Source organism: Haemorhous mexicanus, chromosome 10 (genome assembly GCF_027477595.1).
Source record: "Haemorhous mexicanus isolate bHaeMex1 chromosome 10, bHaeMex1.pri, whole genome shotgun sequence".
Classification (NCBI taxonomy): Eukaryota; Metazoa; Chordata; class Aves; order Passeriformes; family Fringillidae; genus Haemorhous; species Haemorhous mexicanus.
In genome coordinates this window covers 5863449-5882818 of record NC_082350.1, presented here as the reverse complement: position 1 = coordinate 5882818, position 19370 = coordinate 5863449, and the positions used below count along the sequence as shown (strand labels likewise).

At 44.9% G+C, this 19370-nt stretch overlaps 1 protein-coding gene across 2 annotated transcripts in view; it reads left to right on the top strand.

Annotated features, from left to right (window-relative positions):
* RYK (receptor like tyrosine kinase) overlaps positions 1 to 19370 on the top strand; it is a 55261-nt gene that overhangs the window by 17480 nt on the left and 18411 nt on the right. The window contains exons 2-9 of one of the 2 annotated variants that reach the window (XM_059855092.1): positions 505 to 626; positions 2312 to 2411; positions 2731 to 2865; positions 5050 to 5106; positions 6122 to 6266; positions 10084 to 10185; positions 12977 to 13110; positions 15531 to 15617. In XM_059855092.1, the coding sequence (XP_059711075.1) occupies positions 505 to 626; positions 2312 to 2411; positions 2731 to 2865; positions 5050 to 5106; positions 6122 to 6266; positions 10084 to 10185; positions 12977 to 13110; positions 15531 to 15617 (882 nt within the window). The remainder of the gene's footprint in view (positions 1 to 504; positions 627 to 2311; positions 2412 to 2730; positions 2866 to 5049; positions 5107 to 6121; positions 6267 to 10083; positions 10186 to 12976; positions 13111 to 15530; positions 15618 to 19370) is intronic. The other variant, XM_059855093.1, reaches the window with a different exon arrangement.

Below are 19370 nucleotides of genomic sequence, written 5' to 3'. Positions count from 1 at the left end.
ATTCTGTGACTCTGTGATCTAATTTCCTTGAAGCTAATTCCATACTGCCTAGGTGTTGGGCTCAAGAAATGAGCTATTCCAGAAGGAATTACCTATGATTAACCAATTGATAATCCAGAGCAGTTTGGTTTGAGTGAGCACAATTGTAAATAAAACAAGCTGTGATTCCCAGAAGCAGAACAGGGAATGTTCAGGAGAGCCTGTAATGACTCTCCTGGATGTTTGTGTGAAAAGTTGTGTTTCCTTCCATTACATTCTGGCTTTTACCTGTTCCTTGGGGCTGTGGCACCTCTCTGAAGTGATTGCTCTGTAAGGCTTTGGAGCACTCTGTGAGAGCTGCTGGCTGTGAGCCTTGGTCTCCAAACCTGCCTTGGAACTTGTGGGCTAGAGGAAGTGTTTGCTTCAACATGCAGATCTAAGTGGAGCTGCTGGTCCTGAAAGTTGCCTGTTCCAATGTGTTTGGTCCTGTTCTTCCCTGTCTTACTCTTCTCTTTCTTCTTACAGGTCTGGATGCAGAGCTGTCTTATGTGAGGAATGATGTGGTTAATCACTATGCCTTGTCCTTCAATCTCCTGATACCCAGCGAGACCAACAATCTCCACTTCACCTGGCATGCCAAATCCAAGGTGAGCAGGCATGACTTCTGCTCTGGCTACTTGAGACACGAGCTGTTCTACTTGGTGCATACCCACTGCTATCATTTAATGGCTGTTTTCTTTGCAAAAATTAGCATATGCAAGGTGCAAAATACTTATTTATGTGACTGCAGGCAATAAGTTAAGATGGAATACATCCAAGCTGCTTCTTAATTTGGAAAGTTGAAGCAGTTATTTCAAAGTATTTTATGCTTCTTGCTCCTGGCAAGGTCCATGTATGCATCCAAGTCACTGGCTGTGGAATCTTTTCCCTTGGTGCATTGGACACACAGAAGGGCAGCCATGAACTGAAGCCTCTGGAAGTCATATGTAGAGCAATTGTTGTAGAGATTTCTAGAAACATATGCTTGGAGACAAGGAGAGCCTATAAAAGCAGCATCCAGTGTGTTATTACTGAGCCCTGATGAAATGGGAAGGGCTTTTTATGTCACTTAATCACTGCCTGGAGCATGCAGCAGCAGCTGTCAGAGAGATTGCGTATGCTCTTACATTCTGAAACATTTCCAGTTACTGAACAATTTATTTTCATATATGAAGTGATCTGTTTAGTCTCTGCCAGATGTTCATTCTGTTCTTTTAAACATGAGTGATGCCTCTTCTTCTGCCCTTAAGGCTGCAGCAGGAGCAGCAGTATTAAACAACTCCACCAGTGCAGGTCCTGAAGATTCCTCCTGCCATTGTTCTTCCCTTTGGGGTGTGACTTGTTAAGAGGAGTGACTTTTGGCCTGCAGTGGAGTTGGGTCGAGTGGCAGCCAGCCCTGATCCCACATTCCACAGGCACAGTGACAGTTCAGTCTCTTGTCATTTGAGAGGAGTTCCCTTGTCACAGCTTCAGCCCAGGCTCCCTGCACTGCTGGCCCTGCCCTGTCTTTCCTTGGGCCTGGCTGTGAATTCTGAGGAGGAATTTTAGAGCTTCCCATTCCTGGGATTCCGTCCCTCAGCATCTTCCTCTCTAACCTGGTGTCGTGTGATTTGCAGGAGCTCAGAAATGGGGTTGTGTCTCTTCCCTTGGCATCTTGACTAAAAAATAAATTGATATCAGAAATGAACCATATCTTGTTTTAGAAAGGGGGGAAAACTAACTATTGGCACAAAGTCAAACAAATTAATTCAGCTGAGAGTGGAGGGGTAGGATGAATTTCCAAGAGGAACTTAACACTTAGAGTAGGTCCTGTACTTTTTTTTGAATGAATGTTTGCAGAGTCAGCTTCTTAAGTGGAAATAAAATCTTGGACTATAGTTGAATAAACTATTTCTGAGCAATTTTGTTTGTTAAACTGATTGTGAGAAGGGGAGTTTTTTGAATTCTAGCAGCTTTAACAAACTGACTCTGAACAAGGTTAAAAGTATGATTGAGTGAAGTTTGTGGGGGAATTTTTTTTAATACAAGCACTCTGAATTCTACCCCAGATTTTAAGGAAAGATTTGAAGAGTAGCTTCTGTTTTGGCTTTCTTCATTTGAACTGTCACAAAAGTGTTGATACTAAAATGTCACATAAGAAACTTGGAATATGGATGCCTAAAATTACCAGCACTCCTTGAAAAAAATGTATGGGTCTTTATTTTCAAGAAGAATTATGAAAAGGGGTGTTGCATTTCTTTATACTCCAAGACAGATTTTGGATGTGTTTTCTCTCTCCCATCTGTTGTTACAGGTTGAGTACAAACTGGGATTTCAGGTCCATGATCCCATGGCTATGGCTCTGCCCCAGGCCAACATTTCTCTACAAGGAGAAGTTCCTCGCACCCTCTCAGGTAAACTCTCCCACCCCCATCCAGCTGATGGATGAATAATGGTCATTTAGCCACAAATGCAGTTTTAGTGATCTGTGAACACTTCATAAAGTTGACAAAAATGAATTTAACATCCATGTCCTTTAATGCTCTAATAGCTGAAGTGGTGAGGCGTGAAGACTAAAACAGCGTTTCTTAGTATCAAGTTCTTTATTAAGGTGATAATTTATGATGTCTGTAATGTACTTCATGAACATTATCTCAAAATGCCCTTATTTAAATGTTATCTCAGAGTCTGAGAGTGTCCCACTCCCCTGTAACCCCTGTGCTGTGTCCACAGTGTTCCGTGTTGAACTCTCCTGCACCGGCAGACTCGACTCCGACGTCACAATCCTGATGCAGCTCAACTTAACAATAAATTCCTCAAAAAACATCACAGTTTTAAATTTCAAACGGAGGAAAATGTGCTACAAGAGTAAGAGATTGAGTTTCAGATATTTTAAAGTTTTTACTGTTGAAGTGTGATAGGAAAAGGGAGTGGGATGGTGTTTGATCCAGGATGGGAGTCACAGAGTGAATTTTGGGGAGGATTGGAAGAAACCAGGTAAAATCCTGCCTTTCAGAGAGGAATGAGGACTTTTGTTCATTCATCAGCTTCTGCTTTAACCAGCCTTCCCCAAGAGTTCCACTGCACTGACTGACCTTTTAACAGATATGTAACAAAAAACATTTTCTCTCTGTTTGGAAAGAAGAAATCAGTTCCTTCAAAACTAAGAATTCAAATTGTCCTAAAAATTACCAAGAAAATCTACTTAGTTTATAAACTGTGATAAAATCTGCTGTTTAGTGAGTGTAGGAGGTGTTAGTCTGTTGGATGTGAAGTACAAAATGAGCTTGGGAGATAATCCAGATTTTGGAAATCCTTAGTTGACTCTTCTGTGTTACCACTTGGGAATCTGCAAGCATAATTTATTGTTGGATTGTTCCTGTTTACTGTTGCTGCTTCCTAGAATTTTCCTAGGATTTTCTAGTATTTTCATAGGCATCAGAAGAAGATTATTTTAGAGAATCCCAGGAGCTGTGCCCTCCTTAAAAATGCCCGTGGTGTTCCACTCCTAGGTGGTATTTAGGGATGGCCACCTCTCTCTTTGTATGCCCCTCCTGCCTGTTTCAACTTACCTGGAGCTTTTGAGGACAGTAGCTGTCTTTCCAAGGAGGGATTTATCACTTTTCTTTAGTATAAATATCAAAGGATGAGCTTGGAGAAGGTGTGGATGGAAGAGTCAACCATGCCTTGTAGCACATAACGTTGGGATGCTCATGTTCCTTTCTTCAGGAAGACCATTCTTAATTGAAAGGGTGTATCTGCTTCTAGTAAAATGGAGGTCTGGCTGATAACGTTGATACTTTTACCTTTATTTCATGTTTTCCTGGGTATTTTTTCAAATACTCCAAGTGGGGGAAGTCAGCCCTGCTGAGCCATTCACAGCTTACTGAGCTGTGGATGTGTGATGGAGCTTTCCAGAAGCACCACACAGTTTACTGAGGGGTGAGACAGAGCCACTGCCTGATCCATCAGAAGTGTTCCTTACAGAGATCTCATTTCTGCAGGTTCATAAAAACAAAAAGATGGCTTTGTTTGGTGTGTGTTGATGGGTGTAGAGCATATGGGGGTTTCTGATTGAATTTAATGCAGAAGTTAGGAATATGCAGGAACTTGCTAGTTGTTTTGCTCAGGGCATTCCTGATAGCTCCTCCTCAAGTTCAAAAAAGGGATAAAAAAAGAAAAACTGATTTTTCACTCCCTTGGATTACTTTTTCCTAAGCTGCACTGGCTTAACAAGGAGTGGGAAGGGGCTGTGGACTGTTTGACACAACTGAGAGCAGGAAGGGGGGTGTGCAAGTGGGACTGTGCCTGTGCAGCTGCAGAAATCCTTGGGATACCCTCTGCTGTCTGCAGATGCTCAGGGGGGTTTATCTGGAGGCATCTCCTGCATTCCCCAGGTTTGCACTGCTCCTCTTGGTAACCAGACTCAGAGTAAGCTTAATGAAGATTTACCCACTTTCTAAAGGACTGCTCCTCACATGAGCTGTGTTGTCCTCCTGCCTTCACTTGCATATTTTTGGGTACTTAAATGGACATCACCTCTTCCATCCTTCTGTTTTAACTCTTGACTCCTGACTGGCATCAGCTGAGAAGGCACAGTGCCTGTGGTTGCATCTCTGACCCCTTCCTAGGGTGAGCAACATTAGACTGGAGCCAGGATTTCCTCCAGAAGATCAGGGTAGTCTTCACTGAACATCCCAGCAATGATTTTCTGTCCTGTAAGAACTGATTCTGTGAGGTCTTTGTGTTTGCTAAGGCACTCAGCATTCTCTGCACCTCTTCCTTCTGTTGCTTTGGACCTTGGACAAGCTGCACGGTTTTACAAGCATTCAGTGGGTTCAAACTTTTCCTCCCTGGACATGTGTTTCAGTGTGATTTTAATTCTACCTGGTTAGGTATTTAAATGGAAATGTAGGGATTAGTGTAGTCCTTGAATCAGCTCTTCCCTTTGGAAAAGCAGATCTGTTTTTTCCATACCTGAGACAATGTGAAGGGCTGCTGTAATAAGTGTACTCCAAACTTAATGGCTTCCCCTCTCTCTCATCTCTTTAGAGCTTGAACCAGAAGTCAAATCTCCAACAGCTGATAAAAACAGCAGCAAGGCTATGTGTAAGTAATCCTGAATGTACAACTTGGGGTTTAAAACCTGAAAAACTTTTAATGTGCTTTGATTCCACAGCTTTCCCTATGCAAACAGTCCCCAGGTAGTCTGTACTATACCCAGTATTGCAGTGGGTTTTTGATAATTATTGTTTTAACTGGTGAAGAGGAAAAAAACCTATTCCAAGTCTTATAACAACTTCTGTATCACATCTTAAGGGCTCTGGTTTCTGTACATGGCTCTGATCTGTTTTCTTGACCTTAGGACCTGTCTGGTTTGCTGTTTCAATTTATCACTATTGAAGGAATAGAATGAGGTAGTTTCCTTTCCCCCTCTTCTAGCTGGAAATATCATTGGCTGATTGTTGCTCCATAATACCCAAAATGGGAGTGTTTTTGCCAAAATGCTGTTGGAAAGCAGTGGGAAAGAGTGCTCAGTGCTCTCTTTACCTCCCACTGTCTCCTCCAGAGCAGTTGTTCTCCAGGATACCTTACAGAACACTGGGGATGGCTGAGGCTGCTGCCTCTCCCTACCTCCAGCCCCTCTGCTTGTGCTGCCATAACAAACTAACAAATGTTTCTTTGGGGTTTTTTGTTGGTTTTTCTACTTTTTGAGAGGGGCTCAGTGCTCTCTCTACCTCCCACTGTCTCCTCCAGAGCAGTTGTTCTCCAGGATACCTTATAGAACACTGGGGATGGCTGAGGCTGCTGCCTCTCCCTGCCTCCAGAGCCTCTGCTTGTGCTGCCATAACAAACTAACAAATGTTTCTTTGGGGTTTTTTGTTGGTTTTTCTACTTTTTGAGAGGGGCTCAGTGCTCTCTCTACCTCCCACTGTCTCCTCCAGAGCAGTTGTTCTCCAGGATACCTTATAGAACACTGGGGATGGCTGAGGCTGCTGCCTCTCCCTGCCTCCAGAGCCTCTGCTTGTGCTGCCATAACAAACTAACAAATGTTTCTTTGGGGTTTTTTGTTGGTTTTTCTCCTTTTTGAGAAGGGTTCAGTAACTTTCCACATCTGTTGCAGTTGATCCTGTAAATGCAGCTCCCACCACTTCGACCCGAGTGTTCTATATCAGTGTGGGTGTGTGCTGTGCTGTGATATTCCTGGTGGCAATCATCCTGGCTGTCTTGCACCTCCACAGCATGAAAAGGATAGAGTTGGATGACAGGTATGTTCAAGCTTTCCCAGTGTGGTTTTGGGACATATTTACTCAGATTAGGGGGAGTTCAGTCTCAAAATGAGCACTCTGTGGTGGTCTGCAACTTCTGCTCTCAGTGGCAAGCTGTAGCAGATGCTGCCTGTGTGGGGCTGTGGAGAGAGCTGTGCTGCAGAAAGGCAGCAGTTGCAGGTGCTCTGCTGTTTCTGAGGTGGAAGGGTTGTTCAGGTTTTGCCAGAATATTTGTGTGGAGTGGGAAGATTCAGACAGAATAAGGGATTGTCAGGGTTGAAGGAAAAATTGACTTGGGCTCACTGGGAAGGCAGGCTGGGAGAGCTGGGGGTGTTCATACTGGAGAAGAATCCAGGGAGACCTTAGAGTCCCTTTCAGTGCCTAAAGGGGCTCCTGGCTAAGGGCTTGGAATGCCAAGAGAAGAGGGAATGGCTTTCCACTGCCAGAGAGTTTTTACCTTTATTTTGCCTTAGGTGGGATATTGGGAAGAAATTCTTCCTTGTGAGGGTGCTGAGGCCCTGGCACAGGTTGCCCAGAGAAGCTGGTGCTGCCTCTGGATCCCTGGAAGTGCTCCAGGCTGGACAGGGCTTGGAGCACCCTGGGCTAGTGGAAAGTGTCCTTACCCATGGCAGGGGTGGAACTGGATGGGCTTTAAGGTCCCTTCCCACCCAAACCATTCCATGCTTTTACATGATTGGATGAAAACATTTGGGTTTTACTGACACCTGCAGGAGACTGAATTTCAGTTTTCCCTACTTTGATTGATTTTCCAGTATTCAGTTCAGCCTTGGGGTACAGCCTGAGCTTTACAACTGCTTGGTTATAAAACTGGCAGTCTTGGGCTCTCTCAAATATATTTCCAATGAGGAAAAAATGTAGCACATGCATGGAAAATGGAGTTGTAACATGAGTCCAAGGGCATTGGAGTGGGGATTAAGCACCAAGGAGAAGGGAGGCTGGAAAAGCAGGTGGACTGAGGCTGTGTGAACAGCATGCATCAGATGCAACTGTTCAGGAGCAGGCAGTGTGAAACTGGATCCTTTGGAAAACAGCCTGTGGGTGGTCACCCCTGTGAAAGGATATCTTGAACTAAAGGATGTCTTGAACTGCTTCTGTGCTGCCTGCAGCCTCCTGGAGTAGTTTTATCTTTTTATCCTCCTCCTTATCCATTCATCTGTTCCTTTCAGTTTTCTCCCTGCCCTTCCCTCCCCTGGTGTCCCCAGCCCGTGTGGCTTTGGCAGTGCCACTGCACTGAGCAGTTGTGGTTTCTTGATGGTAACCAAATGAACTTGTCAGCTTTCCTCAATTCCTTTGTGCCTGCTTGTCTGATGGAGGGGTTTGAATCAGCTGAAGGTGTTAAAGGATGTGCAGCTTGCTTTAATTCAGAAAGGAAGAACATTCCATTTGTGGTGTGGGATAGTGAGGTGTTGAGGTGTCCAGCCCAGCAGTGTGATCAGATGTCCTCCCCTCTACTCCATTGCACTGGATTTCTGGGGAGATACAAGGTAAAAATCCTAAAAAACCAACTGGCTTTCTGTGGAGATAAAGCTAAAAATCCATCTGATGTTAGTCCTTTGTGGTTTGCAGGTGTTAATTTGCTCTGAATCCCTGTATAAATTCTGGTAAATTCAGGGCACTTTTCCCTGTCTGTGGAAAGAGTTTGGAATGAGATGGTCTTTGAGGTCTCTTCCAACCCAGACCATTGTGTGATTTTCTGAAGTTTGTGCAGCTCCTTGGGGTTTAGCTCGTCAAGCACCATGTGATGACTTATTTTTTGAGCCTGAAGATGCCTTGCCTGGATGTGCTGCTGTGTAAGAACTGTTGCTGAGGCAGTGCCAGAGCAAAGGTGTAACAGAAGCAAAATGTGCCTGACAATCAGGAGGTGTGGGACTTGTTTTGAAGCAAGAATTTCTGATTTGATTGTGAATAATAATCTCAGAGTGTTTCTGTGAAAGGTTCCTGAATGGAATATGACAATGTCATCAGGGTTAATGACCTCCCAGGAGCAACAGAGCCTGGAAAACCCACTGGTGCTCTTAATTTCAACCCCCAGAACTAAATAAAACCGAGGAGGGTTGTTAACTGGAAGCTCAAGCCGAGTTTACAGGCTGCACATGGATTATTTAGGAACATTGTATTGGAAGTCCACAGCAAATCTGCAAACCTCAGAGCAAAGGCCCTGGAAAAGTGCCAAGGAAAGCTGGCATGGCTTAACAGCAGGATAATGGGAGCCATTAAAGCAAGAAGGCATGGTTCAAATAGCTGACAGAATATGCAAGTGAGGAAGCTCAGGAAGTGAGTTAGACCTAAAAACCAGAATGAAGCCAGCCCAAAAGGCAGTTTTTCAGTCTTGCAGCAGGCATTAAAAGAATAATTCCTTCCTCACACTTGCCTCCAGCCAAAGGAATCCGCAGGGCTAGTGGGTGATCAGGTTACAAAAGGAGTTTCCAGCCAGAGCAAGAAAAGGAAATGCAAGTTGTGCCTTGGTGTTTGATGTGGTGACCATGCCAGGACTCTCCTTCCTGGGGAGCTCGCTGCAGAGTGGATCATACTGAGGCAGCTCGTGGATGCAACAGTGGGAGCAGTTCAAATAAGCAGTAATAAGTTGCCAGCACCAAAGAATATTCATTCAAAAACTCTGAAGGAAGTTAAAGGGGGGGAGCTAGACCAGCATCTGTGGTTTTTAGGCTCGTGCTAAGTGCTGTGCTGGAACCCTGCATCTGGAAGTGGGAATAACTATTAAAAAAAAAAAAAAAGTTCCAGGGACAGATTGAGGCCAGCTATAAATGAGTACGTTTGTATAGTGAGATTCAGTAGATTCTGTTCCAAATAAAAAATTCAGTGGGTTCATCCATGGTTGGGCTATAATAGGGAACAGTGGACTTGGATTTCTGGTTTTTAAAGGAAGCCTGGCTTCAGAGGTAGCAGTGGGCCTGGAGGGCATCACCAGGCAGGTCTGACAATCCTGCAGGGGTGGCTGGCCCTGCTTGGCCCTTGCTCAGCAGCAGCTCAAGAAACCTTAAATGTTGATTATTTGGCAAATCAGAGGTTGTATCCCAAATCAGTTTTCTCTTTGTCCTCCCACTACAGACAGCAGTGGGAAACCCACTTGAAGTTGGATCAAAGGGGGGGAGGGATGTTTGTGTGTGTTTGGAGGGGAAGAACTACAAAAAAGCTTCTGGCTCTGCCATCTGACCTGCTAACAGCAGTTTTGGTCCATTACAGCTGCAACAGCCCTTTTTTTAGGGTTTTGACTATGAAAATAAGACAGAAGTGAGCTGCTGTGGTTTAGGCTGTGGTTTACCTGTTTCATGGATACTCTGTGGGCCCCTGGGTCCTTCTGCCCAAAGAAAGCATCTCAAAAAGCACATTTTAGGTGGTGCTGGAAGGGACAACAGATATCCTTAGGGAGGGCAGTGACAAAGTAGGGTAGGCTGTGAAATAGAGCCCTTGTCTGAGTGGGACATCACTGCCATGAGAGAAACGTGTGCAAATCTTTCCTGGAATGTAGTAGTTGTTCTTGGTATGGCAGGGTGGTTCTGGCAAGGAATGCTTTGTCACTTTGATTATTCAAAAGTGGGGAGAAGTACCAGAAGATAGAGCAAGTTCTGGAAAGCAAATAGGAGGAAGCTGTTCATGCTTAGTGCCAAGATTTTTGAGTCACCTGAAATACATTCTTGTGTGTGAGCGACTTTAAAAGAGCAGAGTTTTTGAAGTCTTGCCTGGAAAATCTCCTGGTTTTGACCTCAGCAGGTTAATTTGGGATGTGTTGGAGAGGCAAGCAGTGATGTTGATGTGCATTTTTGTTTCCCCACAGCATCAGTGACAGCAGCAGCTCGCAGGGGCTGTCGCAGCCCTCCACGCAGACGACACAGTACCTGCGGGCTGACACGCCCAACAATGCCACACCAGTAACCAGTAAGTGTTAATCTAAGCACAGAGCCTCCTGCCATGCTGCTTGGGTGGCAAATGCAAGAAAGGAACGTGAATAATTCTCTGTCTCTGTCACTGCTTCTTGAATTCACACAGAGTGTGTTTTATCCAGCCATGCCATAGTCAGGAGTGAGTTCGGGGGGATGGGAGTGGTCGTATGAGCATGAGGCTGTGTTTGTGCCTTGGGTTGTTCTCCCTGCATCCAGAGCAGCCAGCCAGACTTCACCAGTAGCTGTGAAGTATCTGTTTTAACACTGGGAAGAGCCTGCCTCGTGCAGTCCAAGCAGAGGAGAGAGAACAGGATGTGTCCACCCAACCGTGGGGTCAGTTCCTAAAGCAGGTGATGCCACATGTATGAATCCTGATGTGCTATTCCTGTCATCTTCTGTTGCTTACAGCTTTGCTTGAAATGATAGAAAACAGCTGAGGAGAGCAGTGAGAGGGAGGGAAGAGTGGCAGCAGTTTAGATGCTGACCTGGTAACAGATACCCAGTTACCAGAATATCCCAGCTGGCTGGGACCCACAGGGATCATCCAGTCCAACCTGGCCCTGCTCAGACACCCCAACAATCCCACCCTGTGCATCCCTGAGAGCATTGTCCAAACTCTCCTGGAGCTCTGGCAGCTTTAGGGCCATGCCCATTCCCTGGGCAGTTCCCAGCACCCTCTGGGGGAAAAACCTTTCCCTGATCTCCAACCTAAACTCCCCTGACTCAGCTCCAGCTGTTCCCTGGGGTCCTGTCCCTGGTCACAGAGAGAAGAGCTCAGAGTTGCCCCTTGGGAGGAGCTGCAGACTGGGACCAGGCCTTTCAGTCTCCTCCATGTTGAACAGACCAAGTGCTCTCAGCTGTGTCTGAGTTAATTCTGTTGTTAATGAACATATTTGTTACCTGTGGAATTTTTACTGCTCAGATTACTGTCTGGTGGAGGGCTATCCCATCCAGCCCTGCTCCAGGGAAGGGACTGCTCCAGCTGGGGGGAAGGTGACCAGCATAGATTTTTTTTTTTTTTTTAAAACCAACTAATAAGACCCCAAAGTCTCTCCCATTGTTCTCTGATGGCACTTGGTGATAGAGACTGTCCCATCATGAGGGAGCACAGCAGAAAAGTCATCTCAGCCCTCCTGTGTTCTCCTTTTTTCCTCCCCATGTGTGGAAACAGGTGTTTACCTGAGGTTGAACTGCACCTCTGGGAGAGATTTGGCTCACTTCTAAATTGTACTGTATCTCCCTAAAAAAAAATCCCAACAAACTTATTTGTCATCTGAGTTTATATTTCACTTGCTAAGAGCTGCCTTTAAAATGTATTGGTATAAGCATTAATTTAAAAACAGGCTTGTAAAAATTTAATGTATGAAATGTTAAAAAATGTTAAAATATTCCTTTTCACAGAGTTTACCCTGCAAATTATCCTAGAGCTGATTTCCCTCTTGTCACCTGAGTCCTTCCCCAGCCTTTTGATTTTCTGTCTCTTAGAATCACAGAATGATTTAGGTTGGAAAGGCCCTGATTATCAAGTTCAGTTGTTCCCCCAGCACTGCCAAGGCCACCACTGACCTGTGTCCTCAAGTGCCACATCCACACAGATTTAAACCCCTCCAGACTTAAATCCTTAACCAGTGCCCCAGGCAGCCTGTTCCAATGTCTGACCATCCTTTCTGTCAATAAATATTCCCAAGATCCAGTTTGACCCTCCCCTGCTGCAACTCAAGGCCATTCCCTCTCCTCCTGTCCCTGTTCCCTGGGAGCAGAGTCTGACCACCCCCAGCTGTCCCCTCCTGTCAGGAGCTGTGCAGAGCCACAAGGTCCCCCCTGAGCCTCCTTTTCTCCAGGCTGAGCCCCTTTCCAGCTCCCTCAGCCCCTCCTGGTGCTCCATTCCCTCCCCAGCTCTGTTCCCTTCCCTGGACACCCTCCAGCCTCTCAGTGTCTTATCCCAGCTCAGGATGAGCTGCTGATGTCCTGTCAACCTCAGTTTTTTTGTCTGGCTTTCCAAGTGACTCAGGTTGATTTGGCTGAGTTCCAGTTGCTGGAATGTTGTCCCCCACAATCTTCTGGCCACGGGCAGGGGACCAAGCCCAGGGTGATGGTGGCCACTGTGCCCAAGTGGCACCTGTTTGCTGGGGACAGCCCTTGCTTCACAGTGTCTCTTACCTGCTTTGGGACATCCCCAGCACCACTGGAAATAGTGCAGATTGGGAGAAGAAGAGAAAAGGTTGGATGTGTGGAAAAAAAGCAGGATTGACATTCTTGGTCATTCCACAGTTAAAAGCATAATTTTGCTTTCAGTAACATTTTCATTTTGAAGAAACTATTATCAGAGTAATTCTCAAGATTTCTCTAATAATTCATACACATGTACAAAAATATTCCAGGTTTTCTGACTCTCCTGGTGTATCCAGATGTCTGGGAAGTGCCAGAAGAGGGCACTGGTAGTTTGTTAATGTCCTGCTGGGGTAAGGCATCTTCCCAGTCTGTTTCCTCCTCCTGAGGGCAGTGCAGTGTTGATCACCTTCAGTACAGGAGTTTCCTTCACCCAGAGTTAATAATCAAAGTTGTTTGCATGGCACTACAGAGAATTCCTGTGTAATTTCTTTCCTTGCAGATGATTATTGTTGTGTTTTTCCTTGCTAAATACTATCATAATTTAAAATAATTTATTTATCATATATTTAAGATGGTGCTGCTCCCTGGTGGGTGGAGCCATAGGTGGTCAGAGGTGAAGCCCTGTGCCTGGTCTCATTCCAAGGGTATTTATGTTGGATTGTTTGGCTCTGCTGGCTCCTCAGGTTATCCCACATTACGGATAGAGAAGAATGATCTGAAAAGTGTCACTCTCATGGAGGCCAAAGCTAAAGTGAAGGACATAGCCATCTCCAGGGAGAGGATCACCCTCAAAGATGTGCTCCAAGAAGGTATTTACAGCTCTCAGACCCTTCATTCCTACAACATGCTGTAGATATGTAAATATAAATATATGGATATTTATTTACAGATTTTTCTGAAATCATTCACGGATGGTGTTTCTGATCTCTGTAGCTTTGGTGGATGGGAGGAATGATGAGTTATGTTTGCATTTGGGGTGTGGGGGTGGGGAAAGCAGCTTCCAGAGTTAATTAGGCTGGGGGAGTGACCAGGTGTGCTCAGTAAGTCGCTGAGCTTGTCTGTCTTAATAACCTGCTGCCTGCAATGAAGGGTGGCTGAGGAGAAAGGGAATCACTCAGGGCTCTCAGTGCCAAGGTAACTGACTTCTGGGAGTTCCTACAGGAGAGCTGCTCTTAACAACATAAAAATCAAAACCTACCCAAAGCTCAGAAAAACTCTGGTTGTCCAAATTTGGTGTCTTAGTTTGATAACTTTACTTTGGAAATCTAATTGGCAGAGGCAATATTTACAGCCCTGATATAAAAGATTCAGAGACTCCCTGATTGTTTTCCTGGAATATCCTGAGTTGAAAGGACCCACAAGGATCATCCAGCTCCTGAATTGTTCACTCTTTGTTTCCTGTGCACTTTGAAAGTGTTCATGCACAACATGAATTGATTCTCGTTGAAACTGAATTTGGAAAATAGGCTTAAACATTTTATTAACTTTGTCATTCACCTTTACTGCTGCAATTTCAAGTCTCTGTTCCCTGAGAAATCAAACTTCCCAAAGCTGGAGATTGGAGATAATCATCCTTTGGAGGCAGAATGCTCTGTGTTAGTCTGAGCAGCAGTGGAGGATGTTCCCATTCTTGTTCAGTGTGTGCCTCTGAACCTCTGGGGGGGCAGCTCTGTGCTCACTCCCAGTGTGGGCTCTGCAAAAACCTTCCTTGGCATGTGGGATGTGCTTTGTGTTGCTCTGGGCTGCCTGGAGCTGGGATGTTGGGAGTCACCCGTGACTAGAAGTGACTCAGTGCCCCAGCAACGCTGCAGATGCTTGGTGGCAGAGCTGTCCTGCTCTGCCAGATGAGGCATAGGGAGCTGCTGAGTGCAGTTTGCACCCAGTTAATCCTGGGATCTCGTTTCTTAGCCTCCAGCTGTTACTTTGAGTCAGAACCTTCAAAAGTTAATCACAGAGTCATTAAGGTTAGAAAAGCCCTCTGAGGTCATCGAGTCCAAGCACTCCCCCAGCACTGCCAATTTCACCCATGTCCCCAAGTGCCACATCCACGTGTCAGAGGACTTAGGAAACCTGACCAATTTTAGTGCTGAGTCTCTGCCATTGAAGAACAAAAGAGCTTCAGAGGGGAAGAAGGGGATAAAGTAAATGCATGCAAGAACTTTTACAGATATTGGCCACAGATTCATTATAAACTTCAGGTAGCTTCCATAGCTTCACCTGCTTTTACATTTTGGAAATATATATTCAGGCACTTTCTCAAAGTCTTCAAGAACCAAGACAGGAGGAATTTAGTTGCTATTAAGTAATTCAGGGTGTTGTGGTTGCCTGAGTCTCTCCTGAGTTCAGCTGCTGCTTACTGAGATTGCAGTTTGAAGATCCCTGTCATGCAGGGTTTCCTTGCAGCCCCAGGGCAGGTGACAGAAGTGTTGCACTGCCTCTCTTTGAGGTAGTTGGAAACAAACAAGACCTGTATTTCATACTGTCAAGGACCTTTCAACCTAGTCAGGCAGGAGGGATCCTTGGGAAGAGGCTGTTCTGCTGGAATGGACTGTGTGGAGATGATGCACACCTTGGTGCAGGAAGGTGTTGCCAAGCTGAGCAGTAAAAGCCAATTAATTCTCTGTGTGTTACCAGTTGTTCTCAGCCCAGCTCCTCAGAGTTAGCTCTTCTTCCTGCAGTAGCATCAGGAACATCTTGTGAATGGAAGAATGCTGGAGAGTCTGAATGACCCCCAAACAACCCCAGCACCTTCCAGTTGAGGTGAAACTTATGAATAATGTGGTGCTGGCTGTTTCAAAGTGTTCCATGTGTGCTGGCTGGCCAGAATTGCTGTTTCCTTGTGAATGTTTCCAAAAAAACTTGGTTCTTGTGAGCAGTGCCTTGGCTTAGAATTCCAGTTCTTAGTGCAGGGAGTTGACTGAAGTGCCACAAATAAACCATCATCATATTGATATTTAATTTCTCTGGGCTCTGCTGCTCTCACTAGTTCACTCTCATGCTTTTCCCCTTAAGTTTTATTTATGTAAAACTTCACCATTTGCTGCCTGTAGTTGTGAATCCCCCTCGTGCTGGGGAGCAGTTGAGTTCTCTCTTGGTGACTTTATTGGCTTTGGAGACACTTTAACTGCAGGCAATCCTCACTTTCTGCTCTGAAAGGTACTGTTTGCTTAAGATACTCTTAATATTATCAGTGTTTCTTTACTTTACTGATTGGTTGTTCTGTTCCCAGGCACGTTTGGGCGCATTTTCCATGGAATTCTAATAGAAGAAAAAGACCCCAGTAAAGAGAAACAAGTTTTTGTCAAAACTGTTAAAGGTATGTTTGCATGAAGGAGTGGGTTTGTGTGCAGGTGTTTGAATTGTGCTGCAGGCTGAGGGTGCCAAGCCTGGCTTCACAACAACCCCCTTCTCCCCAAAATATGCAAATGATGAAAAGCAAAAGCAGTTTGGATGCTTCCTTCAGCCAGAGGGAACAGCAATCTTATATGGAAGAAAAATGCATGTGTTCTCTACCAGTGCTTTCAGTCATCACCCTTGAATACTTTTGTTTGTAGAAAATTAGATTGTTTTTTTTTCCTCAGCATGTCATTGTCTTCCCAGTCACAGCCTTGTCCCCTGCAAATTGCTGAAAAACACCTGGAATGTATCTTAAAAATCTTTTACAAATGCATGGCTGTACAATAGACAGGGCATAGTTTCTACCTTCCTTAAGCTTTGCAGCTGAAGTGTGAGAAGTGGCATTTAGGACTGAATTTATCCAAATCCAGCACCTGTGTTCAGGAAATACCTTGAAATGGGCATAGGTAGACTTAAAGAGCAAGGTGGGTGTAGATGAAAATATTGCAAATGTCCCCATGTCTGTCACATGAATGCCATGTGTATATTACAAATATCCTACATCTATCCCTTCCTCTGCAATCATCACAAGTTCTCTTTTTGTCAAATTCCCAGTGCAGTGGTTGTTTTACCACTTGTTTTTGTCATTTCAGTTGCCTTTGGTTTTTCATTTGACAACTTCTTTAATTCTTTTTGGCAAAAAAATAATAAGTGTCTATAAGAATTTCAACTCATTCTGCTTTTTTTTTTTTTTTTTTTTTTTTTTTTTTTTTTTTTTTTTTTTTTTTTTTTTTTTTTTTTTTTTTTCCTGGCTATTAATTTTTGAAGATCCTGATTGGGAAATGGTGAAGCTGCTGAATTTTGTTGTTGAATCTTTCTGCTACCCATTTATTCTCTGCTACCTTTAAGGAAAATATGTTGCTTAAAGGAAGCAGCCACCTTGGTCTGTTCCTGACACAATCAGGTGTTTCTGGTGCTCTTCTCTCTCACATGACATAGAATAATGGAATGGTTTGGGTTGGAAGGGACCTTGAAGATTACCCAGTCCCACCCCTGACAGGGGCAGGGACACCTTCCACTATCCAGTGCTCCAAGCCCCATCCAGCCTGGCCTTGGACACTTCCAGGGATCCAGGGGCAGCCACAGCTTCTCTGGGCAACTGTGCCAGGGCCTCACCACCCTTACAGGGAAGGATTTCTTCCCAATATCCCATCTAATCCTGCCCTCTGGCAGCTTAAAGCATGTCCTGTCCCTCCATCCCTTGTCCCAAGTGCCTTTCCACCTCTCCTGGAGCTCCTTTTGGGGGCTCTAAGGTCTCCCTGGAGCCTTCTCTTCTCCAGGTGAACACCCCCAGCTCTCCCAGCCTGGCTTCTCTTATTTAAAAACCAAAAAATTTGCTTCTTTCTAGTATTTTGGGAATATTTTCTGAATTCTGCCTTCTTCTGTTCCCTTTCACTGCCAAACAGTTCTGTCTTTTTTATTTCTTGGCTCTTATTTAATAACAGTTCTCAAAAACTTGGCCCTTGGCACACGAGCTACTTTTTATAGCGTTGGATTAAACAACATAACATTTGTCAAAAGTGATCTTAATTTAGCTGCCTCCCATGACCTCTCTTACTGAATTGCTTTCCCAAAATGGGGCTTCCAATGCACTCCTAAATCCATATTCTCCCTTATAGTGGCTTGTGTCTGTGACACATTCATGTGCTATAGGAAAAAAAGCTCTTCCCTTTGCAGGGAAGGATTCAGTGCAGTGATGGCATTCATCACTGTAGAGAATTTCCCAGAATTAAAAAGGATCTGTGTGTAAAAGTGTAGAGTAGGTTTTGCTGATAAGGTTGGCTTGGGCAGCAGGATTTTGCAAGGAATAAAACCTGTACCATCCCCTCTCCTCACAGCAGCTCACTTGCAGTGCTGATATTACACAGCTTCATTTTCACACCCTGGCTGTTACTGCTGTGTGTGTGGCTGGGACATGTCATAAGTTGGGGATTTGATCTGGTTGGAGGAAAAAAACCTGCAAAAATTCTCTTGTAACCAGAGTTTTTCCTTGATCTCAGTCATTCTGTGGCCACACACACACTGCTGTTCTGGCACAAGCAGAAGCAGGGCAGGACCATAAAAGCTTGATGGGTATGAGAGCCATTAAAGTATCTCTTTGCTGAAGGCAGTGAAGCCTGAGGGTCGTGGAAAATAGACAAGGAATAAAAGCTTTGTCTATGGAGTTAAATTATCCCTTCCCAAAAGTATGAGCTGCTCCAGAACTGCCTTGTTTAACCCAGAGGTGCATTCTGAAAGTGATAAAATGAAGTCCAGTGGTGCCCCAAATGCCAGGAAACAATGGGGAGTGGGGGTGGAGTATTCCAGATCTTTGGAAAATGTGAACTGAGGTTCTTTGAGTAGGTACTGTGAGGAAGAATAACCTCCTGGAGAGAAAAAACACCTCTTTTTTCTCACCAGGATCAGAGCTTGAGAAACTGAAGACACTGTTCTGACATTAGGGGAGTTGAAATTCCAGGTTTAAAGCCATAACAAGAGAATCCTAGAATCCCAGCATGGTTTGGGTTGGAAGGGACCTTAAAGCCCATCCATTCCCACCCCTGCCATGGGCAGGGACACCTTCCACTAGCTCAAGTTGCTCCAGGCTTTGTTCAGCCTGGCCTGGGACACTTCCAGGGATGAGGCAGCCACAGCTTCTCTGGGCAGCCTGTGCCAGTGTCTGACCTCATAAGGAAGAATAAATAATTAATTTTTAAAGAATTGTCTTCCTTATATCAAATGTAAATCTACCCTTTTCTTGTTTAAAACTTTGCCCTCTTTCCTGTCCTTGCAAGCCATGATCAAAAGTCTGTTTCAGTATTTCTTACAATCCACAAGCTACAGAAAAGTATCCATGGAAAATTTTCTTCTCCAGACTGAACCTCCTCAGCCCAACAAGTATTACCCAAGAGTTTGGGTTTGTTGGCTGTTAGGAGAAGAGCTCTGTGCCACTCAGGTGGGTGTCCAGGTTGTGCTGTCCAAGGAGGGGTTTCTGAATGAAAATGCATGAAGAAAAGTCATGCCCTAAGTGCCTGTCACAGTGGATCTCATTTTTCATGAGTCCCTCCTTCAGCTGTCAGTGTATTACAGCATCCATACCCTTTCAAGAGGGGTGATTTCCAGTAATGGGGGCAGAGGGAGTGTGCTGTCAGTTTTCCCATTTCCTGTGCTGGGGAAGGTGAATGTTGTGGCTGCTGTGCTCATCAGGCAGTCGTTCTGTCTGTGGGTATTTCCTGCTCTGGAGGGAGAGTGATTGCAGCCCTGTCAGTTTGTCTCTTCCCTGTATTCTTTCCCTGTGGTTAATTGTTGTCCCCAAAGGATCAAAAGCTCAGGTAGTTGACTGCAGTAACTGTAGCAGCACTTCCCACTCTCCCTCCCTGATGTTTCCCAGGGCTCCAGTGAGATGCAGGGCTTTGCTATAAGCCAGGAGAGGGAAAACAGGATCCCTGATTTCTCTGAACTTTGTGTTTGTTCCCCTTCTGAAGTGATCTGCTCTTAAAGGAGCCAGTAAAACATGAAAGCTGAGAGAGCCTGAACCTGCCTGAGAGGTGGAAGAGCCCATCCAGAGTTTCTTGGAATATTCTGTATTCCCTGTTGTCTCAGGCTGGAGTAGAACTATTAGGTCAGACTCTCAAAGAGCAAGTTTGAGCCTGATTAGGCAATATCAGTGCAGGGTTGGATAGGTTGGAGTGTG